This window comes from Myxine glutinosa, unplaced genomic scaffold (assembly GCF_964187855.1).
Source record: "Myxine glutinosa unplaced genomic scaffold, kmMyxGlut1.1 SCAFFOLD_3379, whole genome shotgun sequence".
Taxonomy (NCBI): Eukaryota; Metazoa; Chordata; class Myxini; order Myxiniformes; family Myxinidae; genus Myxine; species Myxine glutinosa.
Genome location: NW_027619471.1, coordinates 541 through 17,467, shown reverse-complemented (window position 1 = coordinate 17,467; position 16,927 = coordinate 541). Strand labels below are relative to the sequence as shown.

General features: G+C 48.4%; 1 protein-coding gene across 1 annotated transcript; it reads right to left on the bottom strand.

The window, feature by feature from the left end:
• Positions 1-9,200: 9,200 nt before the first annotated feature.
• On the bottom strand, positions 9,201-12,977 carry LOC137415601 (ubiquitin-conjugating enzyme E2Q-like protein 1). Its single transcript, XM_068101209.2, has 2 exons — positions 12,049-12,977; positions 9,201-10,202 (listed from the first exon to the last, which is right to left on the bottom strand). The coding sequence occupies exons 1-2, from the start codon at positions 12,700-12,702 to the stop codon at positions 10,083-10,085; spliced, it is 774 nt and encodes a 257-aa protein (XP_067957310.2). The 5' UTR covers positions 12,703-12,977; the 3' UTR covers positions 9,201-10,082.
• Positions 12,978-16,927: the final 3,950 nt, after the last annotated feature.

Below are 16,927 nucleotides of genomic sequence, written 5' to 3'. Positions count from 1 at the left end.
GTTTGACGGCCACCGCTGAGAAGGTGGGCCGCGTGAGGGCCGGGAAACTGGCTTGGAGGCGGGTAAACTCGTCCGCTGCCGGAAGCGTGCAGACTAACCTTGCCGGGAGGGAACCTTTCAGCAAGCCGCTTGGCAAGCCGCTCGGTGAGCCGCTCAGCGAGCTGCTCAACGAGCCGCTCAGCGAACAAGCGAGCGAGCTGAAGGTTTTGGCCTGGACGAGACGTCTGCGCTTAACGTCGACCAACAGCCCATGCGCACATAGGAAGTTCGCGCTGAGCAGGGCCATTGGCACGCTGGCGGTAACGAACGACCATTGAAAGCGCTGCCCTCCAAACCGCAGTGAGAGGCACCGCTTCCCGAATGTGAGGATGGGTGTACCGTTGGCGGCAAGCAAAGCGGGGCCCCGGCCCGCGGCTTGCTTGTCGGACGTGGAGGCAGGGAGGACGCTTGCCTGCGCTCCCGTGTCGCAAAGAAAACGGCGCCCGGACAAGGTGTCCGTGATGAACAGGAGGCTGCCGGAATGGCCGACGCTCATGGCCGCAAGTGAGCGTCGGCCCGACCCGTCAAAAGCACACGGCGAGCGGCACGTTTTAGCCTTGCGGCCGATCCTGGCATGGTAGTAGCACCAGGTTTGCGGCGGTGGCCCCCGCGGCGGCCGTGCCGGCGGCGGTGGTGGTGGCGGCGGCTGTAGTGGGCGGGGCGTAGCAGCGGCCACGAGGGAAGCAGGGGGCGCTGGAGCCTCCGCACCGGGAGCCACTACGGCAGCACCGTACACCGACCGCGTGTTGCAGGCCACGAAATACTTGTCGGCCTCTCCAGCCAGGGCGCGGGGTTCCGTTATTTTGGAACCGGCCAGCGTGAGGCGCACCTGTACAGGTAGCTGGCGTAGGAAGAGTGCTCGGGATAAGAAATCCAGGCGCCAGTCTCCCAGCAGCGACAGCATGAAATCCATCCAGACGGATGGTCGTGTGTCGCCGAGGGCGGGAAGGTCCAGGAGGCGATCGGCACGTTCGACCTCTGTGAGCCCGAACGTGGCGAGGAGGAGACGTTTGAGCGCCTCGTACCTGTGGTCGCCCGGCGGGCGCCGAAGGATGGACACGACTCGGGCGGCAGTGCCAGGCCCGAGGGCGGCGACCACGTGGTAGTACCGGGTCTCGTCCGCTGTGATGCCCCAGAGCAGAAATTGAGCTTCGGCCTGCACAAACCAAATGTCGGCTTGCGCTTCCCAAAACTCCGGGAGGTTGATTGCGACGGCGTTGGTAGCCATGGCACGTTCGGGGGTCAGCAACGGCTGAACCAATCGGGGTCACCAGTGTGGTGCTGTGCACACACGACTCGATTGCCAGAGAGGTAGGCCACAACGCGTTGATACAACAAGAGTCTTTATTCAGAGCTCGCACTTCAGCACTGGGTGGGCTCGAGCTTAGAGCCCGCATATATGTCCCGAGGCCACGCCTTGCCCCCGGGTGTGGCCGATCGGTCGAAAGGCGGGGCATGCATTTTAGTTCCCCGCCTGGATGCTCGCGCCACCCACTGGTGCGCGGAATTATTGCCCCTTGTGCCCGCCACAACATACACACACACACACATTCGGATGCACGCTCCTGTAAAGGAACCCTGGATTGAGGATGGCAGCTTTGCACTGAGTGGTGGAGTCCACATCGCATTTCAAATTTGAAAGACAGGAGCGCCAGTTAATGAAAGCTCGTGTGGGTGTAATGTGAAGGTCGTCCCGTCGGCACACTAGCCAACGTTCGCCAACATGACGCAACAAGACCGCCGGCATCGATTTATTGTGCAAACTCGTTTTATCGTAGAATGCGACACGATTGTCAGAACACAAAATGGCGATGAAGAAGAAATGCAGAAAGAGGATGAGAATTCTCTAAAATCTCTGAGCACTCACTGGTGCCATGGCAATACCGCAGGTACATGGCCGACATCTTACCAGGAGAACGAAGTGACTGTGGGTAAAGACCTGCGTGGAGAGGAGGCTCAACAACGTGCCAATGGAACTTGCTGCAGAAGACGGGCGATCTTATGTTAACTTGCAGAGGATGCGTCCGACACTCTTGAACGAGTTAGTAGAGCATATCATTAATTGGAACGCTACAGCCAAAAGTCTCTGAAAGATGGTTTAATTGGTCAGTACATTACACGGCATCGTCAATCGGCATAGACCACGCACACTACACGACGATGCATGACTGTTGCCAACAACTCATCATAAAAGTTGAACATGTTCATCTTTTACGACAATCGACAATGTGCCTGAAGACCTTCTTAACAACAGTCGTTAACTCCCGCACATTACACGATCATGAAAGACGGTCATTGACTAAATGTCACAGACTGTCTTGTTGCGTTGCGTCACAGCAGAATGTCTTGTTGCGTTGCATCACAGCAGAATGTCTTGTTGCGTTGCGTCACAGCAGACTGTTTTGTTGCGTTGCATCGCAGAAGAATGTCTTGTTGCATTGCAGCAGAATGTCTTGTTGCCGACTGTCTTGTTGCCTTGCATAGCCGCAGACTGTCTTGTTGAGTTGTGTTGCAGCAGAATGTCTTGTTGCATTGCAGCAGACCGTCTTGTTGCGTTGCCTCACAGCAGTCTTGTTGCGTTGCATCGCAGCAGAATGTCTTGTTGCGTCACAGCAGACTGTTTTGTTGCATTGCATCGCAGCAGAATGTCTTGTTGCGTTGCGTCGCAGCAGAATGTCTTGTTGCCGACTGTCTTGTTGCCTTGCATAGCCGCAGACTGTCTTGTTGTGTTGCAGCAGACTGTCTTGTTGCGTTGCATCACGACAGACTGTCTTGAGTTGTGTTGCAGCAGAATGTCTTGTTGCATTGCAGCAGACCGTCTTGTTGCATTGCGTCGCAGCAGCCTGTCGTGTTGCGTTGTGTTGCAGCAGACTGTCTTGTTGCATTGCGTCATTGGATAATATGTGGCGTGTTTAACACCCAACCACCAAAATTTGTTTGATTTGTGAAAGCTTTTTAGCTGAATGACTATGCGTTGTTTTTAAATTTCCGATTGAATAGGACATGGAAGAATCGGTGGCTTGTCATGCTTGCGTGTCAATCAGACTCAATTCATGCGTGGAAGGTCAAATTTGATTATAATTTATTCATTTAGATTCTAAAGCGATACTTATGCACCATAACAAAACCACTTTTATGTTTTGACTCGGAAAGGGGTATTACCCTAATATCTGCCCAGTAGTTTTTAGAAGGGTGAAGATGGGATTCTCGATTTTTTTTTTTGTTCCCCTTCAATTTTCTGTAGTTGCAGTCGTTGCACCTGTAATTGATGTACCAACATCCCACAGAACCTCGATTGTGTTACGGTCAGGACTGTGGGCTGACCGCTGTAAGTGTAGGGATGCTGTTTTCATAAAATTTGATGATGTACATTGTAGACCAAATGGGAAGGTGCGTTGTGATGATAAAAATAGGTCTACACTGTAGAACTTCATCAACACGAGTAATCTGACATCTGGAACATCACAATGACACTTGGCATTCATCATGGCTTGAGATACAAAAACGGAAAATTGAGTCCTAGCTCCCCTCAAAATACCCTCAAACCACGACGAGCCCCTCAATGCCCCTTAAGAAATAAATAACCATTCCTTTCACGCCATGAGACGCATAGGATCTGCCGAGGCAGTTTCATTGGCTAAGGAGTGTACAATCCTGGACCGGTCGCCACTCCGATGCAGGAACTCCCCTCAATAGTTGATTCTAAATACTCCGGTATCACCCATAGACCATCATCAAAATCGAACAATTTTCACCCAGACTTGTCACTTTTAAACCTACTGCCATATTACAAAGGTCCAGGGATACTTCCTGTACTCGTTCTTTCCCCTTGCCATGTGAGACCGTGCATTGACCAAACTGATGAAAAGCTTGTGTGCAGATATTTCATGTTATTCCGTGTAATGTGAAGATTCCAGGTAATGTAAAGTCTGGTATGATCGTATAAGTGTGCTGGTGCTTACCTGACATCAAGTTGGCTCACCGAACAGGTTCACATCATGAAAACGTGGATGTCTCTTCTGCGTAACAATAATCTTCTGCAGGAGCTTTTAATACAAGGTGTTCGGCTCATGGAGGAGCTAACCGTTTACAAACTACCAAAGTGTATGGAGAAAACATGAAGAGTGGGTGGACATACACAGGAAGGAAAAAACAAACGAGTAACTGTCCCAGAGAGGAACAGGATGCGAAAGAATCAGTGAGCCGAAGAGACCATAGATGTTCATGGGCTAGTGCATGAAGTAATGATGGGCAGCACATTTGAAAGACTGAAGTGAGGAGGATGAGACAATGGACATCAGAAGACTATTCCATGGGAAGCTCAGGAAGGACATAGGGAGGAGAGGCAGGAGGAGTAAGGCCAATTGTAAGCTTGTATAAAATAGAGGGCCATCAACTTTCTGCCGGTGGAAGAGTTAGTCTTTGGGAATCCGCACTGTCTTGAGAGTACACTAGTGCGGAAGGTCTTGTTTTTAACCGCTTCAAGAGCAGAAAGGTGGGAAATCGGAGCCCAGCCCAAGCCCTCAAGAGACACACTCCCCACTTTGGGCTTACTGTATCTGCACTCCTGAGATAATTTTCAACAGTCTGCCATATCACCGATCAGGGGTGGTGTTCGCTGTAGGCTTCCACTTCCATCAACCACAATTGATTTGGAAATGGCTATAAGAATGGCAGAAATTTTGCTGACGGAGTCAGGGAGAAGGCCACACTTTGACAACAGGCTATCATTCTTGGACGGAGCTCCATTAACTCCTTCCTCTCAGACACCAAGCGCTGAAACCTGAAGATGAGATCCATTTTTCTAGTCTGAGACTCACAAATACGCAAATTAAAAGGATGTTGCCAATTGCGCCATCTGGGTATTATGACCTTTGTCAAATGCTGTATGATTTGGGTTGTTGTTCCGGGAAAGGCATTAAAACCTTTTGAGGGCAATTGTAGTTGCAAATACTCGGTTGTTTCTTCCTTATCCATGTTTTTTTTTTTAAGTTAGTAACTTTATTTGTAAATGCCAGTGCAAAACTGGTACAACCTCCTGTGGGTTCAAGGATGTTATTATTTTAACCATAAAGGAAAATTCGCTTGACAATTAAAACATTAGTAATTTGTTGATGAATAATCAACTTCTTAAATGAGCCCCCTTTTTTTCCTACTATTCTTTCTTTCTCTCCCACTCTCTCTTCGGCCTCCTGTGCGACAAGAACAGAGAATTTTGAAATGAAAACGCAAAACTATGAAATTTCAGCTATGTCATGGCAATATTCAGCCTGATGGTCTCCGACGATGGGACATCTACAAATTGTTCTGATCCTATAGTGTGCTATGTTATGCTGTTCGTAAGAAAATAAGGTCTTTGAATGAGAAATGTAGAGGAGTTGTACTTTTGTCTTGTAATGCTGCATTAGGTTTCAAGCCGGCTCTGCGACGGTCGGACCACGAATTGCTTGTGCACAGAAGCTTTCTGCTGAGGTGCAAATTGGATATTTTGCAAAGGGACACTCCTGAAGCTCTCCACGGTCTCTCTGTCTGGGTCAAAATCTTCAATTGCTCATTGAGATTGACGTGGGAGCTGAAGTCGCTGAGATTCAGTTTATCCCAGTTGCTCGTTGATTTCCGACCAATTCCCAGTCAGAAAAATATAACCAAACTTTGACCGGTTGGACAGTGCCTTGGTTCAAGAAGTTGCCCGACTGCCACCATCTTGACTTGGGGGTTGGCCCTTTTGGCATTCCAATCTGAGCCTCTGGCCCGTGACACTGTGAACCCCTCACTCAAATCTCATACGCTGTTGGTTTTGCCTTTGTCTACTAATATCCTTGTAATTCACCTAAAAAGTGCAGTGGCATGTACTACTGTCTTTGTCCTGCATGTGATTTATGTACATACTAGCAGAGGTACCCGGCGTTGCCGGGCGGGGGAAGGGAGGGGAACGGAGGGGGAGGGGAGGAAGGGGAGGAGAGGGGAGGGGAGGGGGGAAGAGGAGCAGTCAGAAGTGGAAGCTCTTTTACAGAAAATTTATATCTTAAAGGGGAGGGAAGGGGGGAGGGGCTGGGTGAGGGAAAGGGAGGGGAGGGGAGGGGGAAGTCCGAGGGGGGGGGGGGAGAGGAGAGGGGAAAGGTGGGGAGAGGGGGAAGGGGAGCAGTCAGAAGTGGAATCTCTTTTACAGAGAATTTATATCTTAAAGGGGAGGGGGGGGGAAGGGAAGGAGAGGGGGGGAGAGGGGAGAGGAGGAGGGGGGGGAGGGGAGGGGGGAGCAGGAGAGGAGGGGGAGTGGTTCACATTCCTGAGTGAATGTGGCTCACGTTTCTGAGTGAATGTGGCTCACATTTCTGAGATAAGTGTGATGCCGTTCAGGAAGAAGAAGAAGCCATACTACCAAATTCGTACACTTCCGGCATTGTTTGATTTATTTGTATTCAAATGTCTGGTAATTGTTTTGTATTTATTTGTGCGAATGTGTACTTGTGTATAACTGTCATTCATTTAAAAAGGCTTCGGCACTATCGAGCGATTTTTATTTTATTTTAAACTCCAAAAAAACGAACTTTTTTCATATATATTGTTGCGGATATGAGGATTGTATTTTTTTGATTGTATTGTATTGTATTGTAAATTGTTGTGAATTATTGTTTTAGTCTGAGCCCCCCTTGCTCCAGTGTGTATAAAGGTCAAAGGGCGTTCCGGTAGTTAATTCCATAAAGCATACATTGAAGGACACTATAATATCCCTGTTCAGTAGTTTATTTCCTTATTCTGTGTATTAGGTTAAAGCGTTGTCTTCCATTAAAATGACACTCCATTGCACCAAGTGAAATCAGAGTAGATCCCCTTTCATTCCCATTCCCAAAAACCGCAATTGCCAACTGTTCCCTCCGCGACTCCATTCGCCACGAGGTAGGCTCGGAGAAGAAGGGCGTGTCTCCACCTCGTCATAGAGGGGAGGAGTGAGCCAGCCCCGAACAACCAACCAAGCACGAGGGGTTTGGTTTGAGAGGGCGGAGGAAGAGCGATCGAGGAGGTTCGCGAAGGTTGAGGGGCGGGGCCTATATAACCCGCCGCGGGACGCTCCCCAAGGAGATGAGTTCTGAGTTCTGCAAAGAGACGAGCTTCAGAGAGAGAAGTGCGCAAGGAGGGAAGAGAAGCGAGAAGGAAGCCTTTAACACAAGTGCGCGAGAGAAGCGCGGGGAAGCCTTGAGAGAAGTGCACGACGTCACCCTGCTCGCTCCCAGCCTGACGAGGCCGGGGTTGCTGTGCGCCCTGCAAAGCCCTCCAGCTTGTGGTCCAAGTTGAACCTTCCTCCCGGTCCAGCCAATCGTTCCTGCCTCCATTCCCCATTCGTGTGAGTCCGTCTCTGTTTGTTCTGTCCTGGGTATTTAATTAAGTTTGTATAAGCTAGTATTTTCACTGTGTCACCTGTTTTTTCCATGTTCCCTGTAAATAACTTTGACTGCTCCTTTTGCTTGTGTGTGTAAATAATAAATCCCGTTACTCTTCTGTACGTCTTCTTCTTCCTCTTTACATTCGGTCGCTTTAGAGTTTTCCATATTGAATATCTGTGGCGCGATCTGGCCAACGTTCGGGGATCGGGTGAATCGGGGAAACTGTACGACCGCGGGGCCTCCGCTCGGCAAACATAACATCTTATCCGCGGGCCGTAACAATATATTTGCCTAAAACACTCCCAGGCACTCGCTGATGAACCTCTGAAAGTTTGATGAAGATCCGTTCAGCCATCTCTGAATAAAACGCGGACACACACACAGACAACTTGCGTTTATATATATATAAATCGGGATTTAAATTTAATTCAAAAATTGATCCAGATGTCTATTCTCTTTCAAACATTCAAACCGACAGAGGTAGTTATTTATCACAGCATCTGTAGAATTTTCACCCTTTTACTCAACTCCGTTTCGCTGTTATTTGGTGGAGCAAAAAGTCAACTGAGCTTTATAGATATTTAGATTCCACCAGGATCCTTAGATTGAGGTGAAGGAATAGTGGGCGTACAGGTGCAGTCTGGGAAACCTGGTTGTGTGATAAAATGTTCCTATGGTTTCCAAACCCCATGATGCAGAACTCCTTAATCATGACGTTGAGTTTGGCTCCACTCCACGTTGAGCAGTTCTGCTCGGAGCGTGTTTCCCACCTTGATGGTGGCCTGTTTGCAATTGGGGTGGGTCTGAAACTAGTCACGCATTTGGCTGTCCACCTTTTGCTGGAAGCACTATCTTCATGAAAGACAGAGGCCTCTGCACTCAACTGTCTCCTTTTCTCACCAGTGACTGAGACTGGCACCTGCAGTGCCACCTTCCTGAAAACCACAACTGTCTTATTCAACAAACCGGTGTCTGCCATTGCATATCTAACTAGAACGGCACTCGGTAGAGCACATACCTCCACCTGCCTGAACAGTTTACGTTTTGGATTCCACTGATGGTCTGGATCTCGATTCGGACCTGAACCAAAATCGAATCTGCTTGTTCTTGTCACCGAACCAACTCATCCACTGAGTTTTGTCACAACTCATCCACAAGTTTTTGTAATATCATGCCATTTATATATATATATATATATATATATATATATATATATATATATATATATATATATATATATATATATATATCAATCATTTTTGGCACAATCTCTCAATGGTGAAGACTCACTAAAAAAGTTCTCGGATCAAGATCTTCACCAAAATGATGAAGGATCAGAAAGACGAGAGTCTTGTTGGTTGGTGGTTCGAACGCTGGTCGAGTCATACCAAAGACCATAAAATGGTGCGCGCCGCTTCCTTGCTTGATGCTCAGCACTTCGGATAGAGCACCGACAGCCAACCGTAGTGCAGGCTTTGATGGGGCCTCGCGGTCTCCTGCGTTTAAATTTCCTGTTCGCAAACTCATATTATTATTTTATCCACTTATGTCCAGGCTAACCCCCGCTCTAGCAGGGAAAATGGCCTTTAAAATGCATGTTGTGTTGTGTTGTGTATCCACTTATGTCCATTTTCAAAGTTCCTCTTTTTCAGCCTTTTGATCTTTACCTCCTTCGACCTCGATCATTATGCTTTCAGCCATATAATGCTTCGAGGTGTTACAACAAGTGTTTTCTACCTGCCGACGCGGTGCAATATAAAGACATTATCATACACGATGTCGCACATGCATGTTTAATTTACAGAAAGAGCCAATGTACAGCAGGACGTTGCGTGCGGCATGAGGCACGGAGCATGCATTCCGGGCAGCGGCACACGAGGACACAGTACTCTCACTAATATTGCACAAAACGTGAGAAGCATCAGCTGGAGCAGCTGCTCTTCATTTTGAGCTTCCCTGGCCGTGAACAGAAGTTTGTGAGGATGGCAGGTGGAGGAGGAAGAGAGGAGTTGGGTATGGGAGGAGATGCTGAAATGAAATGTCATCTTTTCTTTCCTTTCGAGTGTTAAGATCTTCACAAAGACGAGCTTTTTCCTGTTAATCATGATGGATGAGAGCGATTCCTTCTTCTTGGTCATTTTTGGAGTTATAGGTAAAAGCGAATTGAAATTCACAAAATTGAAGACTGAAACTGTTTCCCTTTCAACTTCCCATTAACTATATAATTTGACGACTGCGTTTTGGAGTCGCACTTGGAAGGGAAAAACAAATGATGTAGCGTTTCTCAAAATGCATACTACAGTATATAGTAGTGGTATTCGTGCTGCGGTATACCACGACAGGCCTGCATTCACGAAGGAAATTGGGTGAATTTCCATGCATTTGCTTCTAAAATGACATTTTTTGATTTTTTTTTTAATGGTATGATGGTTGTGTGAGGGCGAACAAGAGAGATTAAAGTTTGTGGGGTCGAAAGGGCTTGTACTGTGCTCCATCAAAACTTGCCTCCTCCTCCTCTCGTGACCTCGCACGTGCATCGGGCTGCTCCTCGTGGTGCAGTGCGATAGGCGACGGTTCTGAGGAGGTTGAGGAGGGCCTTTTATGGGAACACAGTGCAGAGACGAGTTTCCAAACAAGGTGCCGTCTTGGTGTCGTGCCTTTTCAACCGTCTGATGTTGGAGGTGTGACCCAGCCATACTTCTCGTGGGTCTTCACCAGACTTCGGAACGTGGCTTCGGCCTCTTTTCGGGTGAACGCCTTCTTCTTCCGGCTGATTCTTCCCTGCAAGTCACCACAATTTAGCTGTGTCTGGCAGAGCAACACTTAACCGGTTTATTTTTATTTTTATGTACAAGCAAGTCGTGCTGTGAACCCCACGATTCTGCATCTGATGCTACTCGAGATGCAACGAATGGTGCCAAAAGACCCCATGATTTAGCCCCGTATGAGCCTTTTTTTTTTTCAAGCATCGTTATGACGTTGTCGATACAATTTTTGATGCATTTTTTTCAGGGAGTGTGGCTCTGCACTCTGACGTCACTATGAGCATCCGAACCAGGTCACAACTTGCTAGTGGATTAATTATACTTATAGGATGCATCCCGCTCTTTTCGACATGTCTTGTATATAACTAAACATACACAGCGGTATTGTATACATACCGCTTCAAACACAAATATTACTGATCCACAACGGAATCATCAGCGGATGCAAATCCATTCTTTCTTTTTTTCAGGGAAAACGATACCTTCGGGAGAGCGACGGCGAACAAGACACGAAGACCATCCCACCGCCTCCTGCCCGCAACCTCGTATTTCACTTGCCGCAAACTTGCGTGCTCAGCATGCGCTTAGCGGCCATTTCGGCTTCGTACAGTACTGTGGCAGCTGAAGGGGCGTGGTCTATGTACGTCACGAATGACACGCCGTGCGTCGCACACGCCCCGCCCCTTTCCCCGCCCTCGTGCGTGTCGTGGACACGCTCTATTGCGTGGAACACGTCGTCCCACCACGGGTTAAAAGGAGCGTACTGGCAACTATGGCAACGTTCCACGGTCAGGAAGGACAGAGTGTCCGACACAGGTCTTGAGCTCAGCGACATTGCACACACAGCACGACCCGGATTTGCAAAGATCAAATTTTATGTAAATCATATTTTGTTGCCTCGCACTGGGAGTTGGGGTGGAGAGGGCTACGTGAACAGTGCCCTCAGGGCATTGACCCACCCGTACTAGGATTGTTCAAGCCCTCAGGGCATTGACCCACCCGTACTAGGATTGTTCAAGCCCTCAGGGCATTGACCCACCCGTACTAGGATTGTTCAAGCCCTCAGGGCATTGAGCCACCTATACTAGGATTGTTCAAGCCCTCAGGGCATTGAGCCACCCGTACTAGGATTGTTCAAGCCCTCAGGGCATTGACCCACCCGTACTAGGATTGTTCAAGCCCTCAGGGCATTGACCCACCCGTACTAGGATTGTTCGAGCCCTCAGGGCATTAACCCACCCGTACTAGGATTGTTCGAGCCCTCAGGGCATTGACCCACCCGTACTAGGATTGTTCAAGCCCTCAGGGCATTGAGCCACCCGTACTAGGATTGTTCAAGCCCTCGGGGCATTGAGCCACCCGCACTAGGATTGTTCAAGCCCTCAGGGCATTGAGCCACCCGCACTAGGATTGTTCAAGCCCTCAGGGCATTGACCAAGTATTCCAGGATCTGTAGGATTCCAGTGGATCAGCAACAATGAGGTCATTTGCTCCCATTTACGTTTATAGCTTGGAAGAGGGGGCGGGGGTCAGGAGGTCGAACCAGCACGCTTCGTTGGAACAAATCCTCGGGGTAAATCGGGTAAATAAGATCGAAATTGGATCCGGTACTTGTAAGCTGAGTGACGTCACACCGCCACACTGGACCTGCAATCAGGCTGCGTGACGTCATATCGGGAGGAATTCTAGCCAAGGGACATCAAATGGTTGATGTGCAGATGCATTGGCGCTACAACCTACACGGGACCATTTTGAATGATCGTAATCGTCGTTGTTATGGGCAACCCAGGTGAATATGGTACCACGAGTGTGACGTCATGGGTGAGCCGTGGAAATGCAACAATGGCGACGGGGTCACTCACCTGACCCTTGACTACGCTGGCCGCGAATTGGCGGACCACGGCCTCGACCGTGTAGGCGCTGGACCATCCTCGCGGTGTCAGCAGCTCCATGCAGATGGCGCCGCCGTCCAGGACGAAGCCGTTGTCAATGCGGGGGCTCAGGACGCGCATGAAGGGCGGCGAGAAGGGGAAGTTCTCGGGGAAGCTGAGGTTCAGAAGGATCGAGTCGTGACCCGAGTCGCGCATGTCCTGCCACAGCGGCGACTCGCGATCTATTTGGAAGAGCCTTACGTTCCATTCGAACAGGTTGTCTTCGACCAGGTCGACGCTCAGGAAGCGTTCGGACGTTCTGCGAAGATCCTGCAGCTCCTTCATGAGTCGTCGAGCGCGGACGTGTCCGCTGTGCTTCTGCTGCTTCTGCTGCTGCTTCGCATCGCTCGCGATGTTGTTGCGCACGTCCGCCTCGTTGTGCGCGGCGCGACCTCCCGCCGCACCACCGTTGTTGTTATTGCTGCTGCTGCTGCCGCCGCTGCCACCGTTGTTGTTGTTGTTGCTGCTGCTGCTCGCGTTGGATCCGCCGGCCCGGAGCGCTTTCCGTGATCCCTTCGGGCTGCCGGACTCGGGCGCTTGCTGGAGGCGGGTTATGAGGCCAAATTTCCTCAGAAGCGTGGCCATCGAGGAAGGCCGCGGCCCGAGGTGGCGCCGACTCGGGGTCAAGCCGCTGCCGAGTGACTCGAGGCCCGCCTGACACGAGCTGTACAGCTGCAGCACCGCGGGCCGAGCAGGGGGCGGACGGGAGGAAGAACGTGCTCGATGATATACGGAAAAAGGATGGATGTGGGAGGGAGTGTTGCAGCGCTGCGAGGAAAGGGGAGCCGCAGCTCGGGCTTGCGATGCTTGTGTGAGATGGAAACGCGATGTCGGAGCGAAAGGTGGGGGAGACGCGAGCAGAATGGCACCCGGATCGGACAAGCTTGATACACGACAGTGGTGGGGGGGGGGGGGGGGTGGGATGGGGCCAGTGGTGGGGGTGGGTTGGGGCCAGTGGTGGGGGTGGGTTGGGGCCAGTGGTGGGGGTGGGTTGGGGCCAGTGGTGGGGGTGGGTTGGGGCCAGTGGTGGGGGTGGGATGGGGCCAGTGGTGGGGGTGGGTTGGGGGCAGGGTATATTTCTGCCTTCAGATCAGATTCCGAGCTTTCAGTGCCTGTAGGACATGAGGTGGGAAGGAATCATGGGTTTGGGGTTTGGAGGGGGATTCGAGGTTTCTACCACCGCCTCTTCATGGATTACTCGCACCCACTGAGCTCGCTCCGCTCCCTCTGCCCCACGTGCTCCACCTCCCTTTCCCAAGCTCATTCCACATTTGCCAAAGTCCAAATGAATCCTTGATACATTGATTTGAAAAATTTACAGATAATTTACCTTTCCTGCATTTTGGGGGTATGACCCCATACAACGGAATTCCAGGCATCAAATAATTCCAATGACCTTTTCTTCCCTTTAAAACCATGGCATGGCTTTAACGCAAACCCCACCCCCCCCCCCAACTCCCCCGTTTTATCCTTCTAAGCGCATGTGATCCATTAATCCCCCTACGTTGTCTGCACCGACGTGTTGATATAATTGCTCGAGTCACATCAAAGGTTAACAAGAAAGATGAAAGAACTGAGTCGACAAAAAAGAAGAAGAGTGCATTAAATATTTCCTTATTTGGGTCCGGTGGTGGACAAGATGGATACAGAAGCCAAAACTGGAGGTTTGGAAAGAGGTGGGGGCTTGGGAAGGATTAATGGGGGTAGAAAAGATCATGGCTTTGGATGGGGGATTATCTGAGATGGTGGTGACCTATTACTGTTTTGTTTCCACTGTACGAAAAGGTGGCCTCGACCATGTGACCATGCCATCGAGGTGCTCTTTTCAGGAGGTGACAGGCTTGTGGGGTTGTTCCACAAATTGAAGACCTGATTACATCCCAAAAATCTCTGAGCAACGTTCCAAACCTCAAACAATCTCTCACAGTGTTTCCGACACATTATAAGCTCTCCCTCATGTCTGAATGACTCATCCATGATTTGCAGAACACCACGTCGACCTCAACATCTTGCGGACCATAATACCTGGACCATATATCACCATTGAGAATCTGTGGGGTAATTTGGAACATTTTCTCGACAGCACAAAAAAAATCTCCTCCGGCATCGAAAGACGACTTCCTTCTGAGTAAAGATTCCTACAGCTTTAACGTTTCCGAAATGACCGACTGATCTTTGCTTTGGGTTGTACCCGTTGTTCCTGATTCCTGAAAGCACGTGTTCGACCCTTTGGATTGAGAGGGTAAAGCCTTGCTGCAGCTTCACTTCAACATGCTGTGTGGTTCGAGTCCTACCCGTTCATGCTCTTCAAAAATATTGGGTCTTCTTGTCAATATGTATACCATGGTCCATGGGTGAGTAAATAAAGAAAAGACACAATCCCTAGATTGGGTCTTTTGGCCAATATGTATACCATGGTCCATGGGTGAGTAAATAAAGAAAAGATGCAATCCCTAGATTGGGTCTTTTGGCCAATATGTATACCATGGTCCATGGGTGAGTAAATAAAGAAAAGACGCAATCCCTAGATTGGGTCTTTTGGCCAATATGTATTCCATGGTCCATGGGTGAGTAAATAAAGAACAGGTGCAATCCCTAGATAGGGTCTTCTTGTCAATATGTATTCCATGGTCCATGGGTGAGTAAATAATGAAAAGACGCAATCCCTAGATTGGGTCTTTTGGCCAATATGTATTCCATGGTCCATGGGTGAGTAAATAAAGAACAGGTGCAATCCCTAGATTGGGTCTTTTGTCCAATATGTATACCTTGGTCCATTGGTGAGTAAATAAAGAAAAGACGCAATCCCTAGATTGGGTCTTTTGGCTAATATGTATTCCATGGTCCATGGATGAGTAAATAATGAAAAGATGCAATCCCTAGATTGGGTCTTTTGGCCAATATGTATTCCATGGTCCATGGGTGAGTAAATAATGAAAAGACGCAATCCCTAGATTGGGTCTTTTGGCCGATATGTATTCCATGGTCCATGGGTGAGTAAATAAGAAAAGATGCAATCCCTAGATTGGGTCTTTTGGCCAATATGTATTCCATGGTCCATGGGTGAGTAAATGAAGAAAAGACGCAATCCCTAGATTGGGTCTTTTGGCCAATATGTATACCATGGTCCATGGGTGAGTAAATAAAGAAAAGACGCAATCCCTAGATTGGGTCTTTTGGCCAATATGTATTCCATGGTCCATGGGTGAGTAAATAAGAAAAGATGCAATCCCTAGATTGGGTCTTTTGGCCAATATGTATTCCATGGTCCATGGGTGAGTAAATAAGAAAAGATGCAATCCCTAGATTGGGTCTTTTGGCCAATATGTATTCCATGGTCCATGGGTGAGTAAATAAAGAAAAGACGCAATCCCTAGATTGGGTCTTTTGGCCAATATGTATTCCATGGTCCATGGGTGAGTAAATAAAGAAAAGACGCAATCCCTAGATTGGGTCTTTTGGCCAATATGTATTCCATGGTCCATGGGTGTGTAAATAAAGAAAAGACGCAATCCCTAGATTGGGTCTTTTGGCCAATATGTATTCCATGGTCCATGGGTGAGTAAATAAAGACAAGACGCAATCCCTAGATTGGGTCTTTTGGCCAATATGTATTCCATGGTCCATGGGTGAGTAAATAATGAAAAGACGCAATCCCTAGATTGGGTCTTTTGGCCAATATGTATACCATGGTCCATTGGTGAGTAAATAAAGAAAAGACGCAATCCCTAGATTGGGTCTTTTGCCCAATATGTATTCCATGGTCCATGGGTGAGTAAATAAAGAAAAGACGCAATCCCGAGATTGGGTCTTTTGGCCAATATGTATTCCATGGTCCATGGGTGAGTAAATAAGAAAAGATGCAATCCCTAGATTGGGTCTTTTGGCCAATATGTATTCCATGGTCCATGGGTGAGTAAATAGTGAAAAGACGCAATCCCTAGATTGGGTCTTTTGGCCAATATGTATACCATGGTCCATGGGTGAGTAAATAAGAAAAGATGCAATCCCTAGATTGGGTCTTTTGGCCAATATGTATTCCATGGTCCATGGGTGAGTAAATAGTGAAAAGACGCAATCCCTAGATTGGGTCTTTTGGCCAATATGTATACCATGGTCCATGGGTGAGTAAATAAAGAAAAGACGCAATCCCGAGATTGGGTCTTTGGCCAATATGTATTCCATGGTCCATGGGTGAGTAAATAAGAAAAGATGCAATCCCTAGATTGGGTCTTTTGGCCAATATGTATTCCATGGTCCATGGGTGAGTAAATAATGAAAAGACGCAATCCCTAGATTGGGTCTTTTGGCCAATATGTATTCCATGGTCCATGGGTGAGTAAATTAGAAAAGATGCAATCCCTAGATTGGGTCTTTTGGCCAATCTGTATTCCATGGTCCATGGGTGAGTAAATAAAGAAAAGACGCAATCCCTAGATTGGGTCTTTTGGCCAATATGTATACCATGGTCCATGGGTGAGTAAATAAAGAAAAGACGCAATCCCTAGATTGGGTCTTTTGGCCAATATGTATTCCATGGTCCATGGGTGAGTAAATAAGAAAAGATGCAATCCCTAGATTGGGTCTTTTGGCCAATATGTATTCCATGGTCCATGGGTGAGTAAATAAGAAAAGATGCAATCCCTAGATTGGGTCTTTTGGCCAATATGTATTCCATGGTCCATGGGTGAGTAAATAATGAAAAGACGCAATCCTGAGATTGGGTCTTTTGGCCAATATGTATACCATGGTCCATGGGTGAGTAAATAATGAAAAGACACAAGCCCTCCTTGTTTACCGTAATTTTTGT

Coding starts and splice junctions, on each gene's coding strand:
- LOC137415601 (XM_068101209.2), bottom strand. CDS start 12,702: ATGGCCACGCTTCTGAGGAAATTTGGCCTCATAACCCGCCTCCAGCAA. Junction 10,203..12,048: donor CCAGCGTAGTCAAGGGTCAG/GTGAGTGACCCC, acceptor GGTGACTTGCAG/GGAAGAATCAGCCGGAAGAA.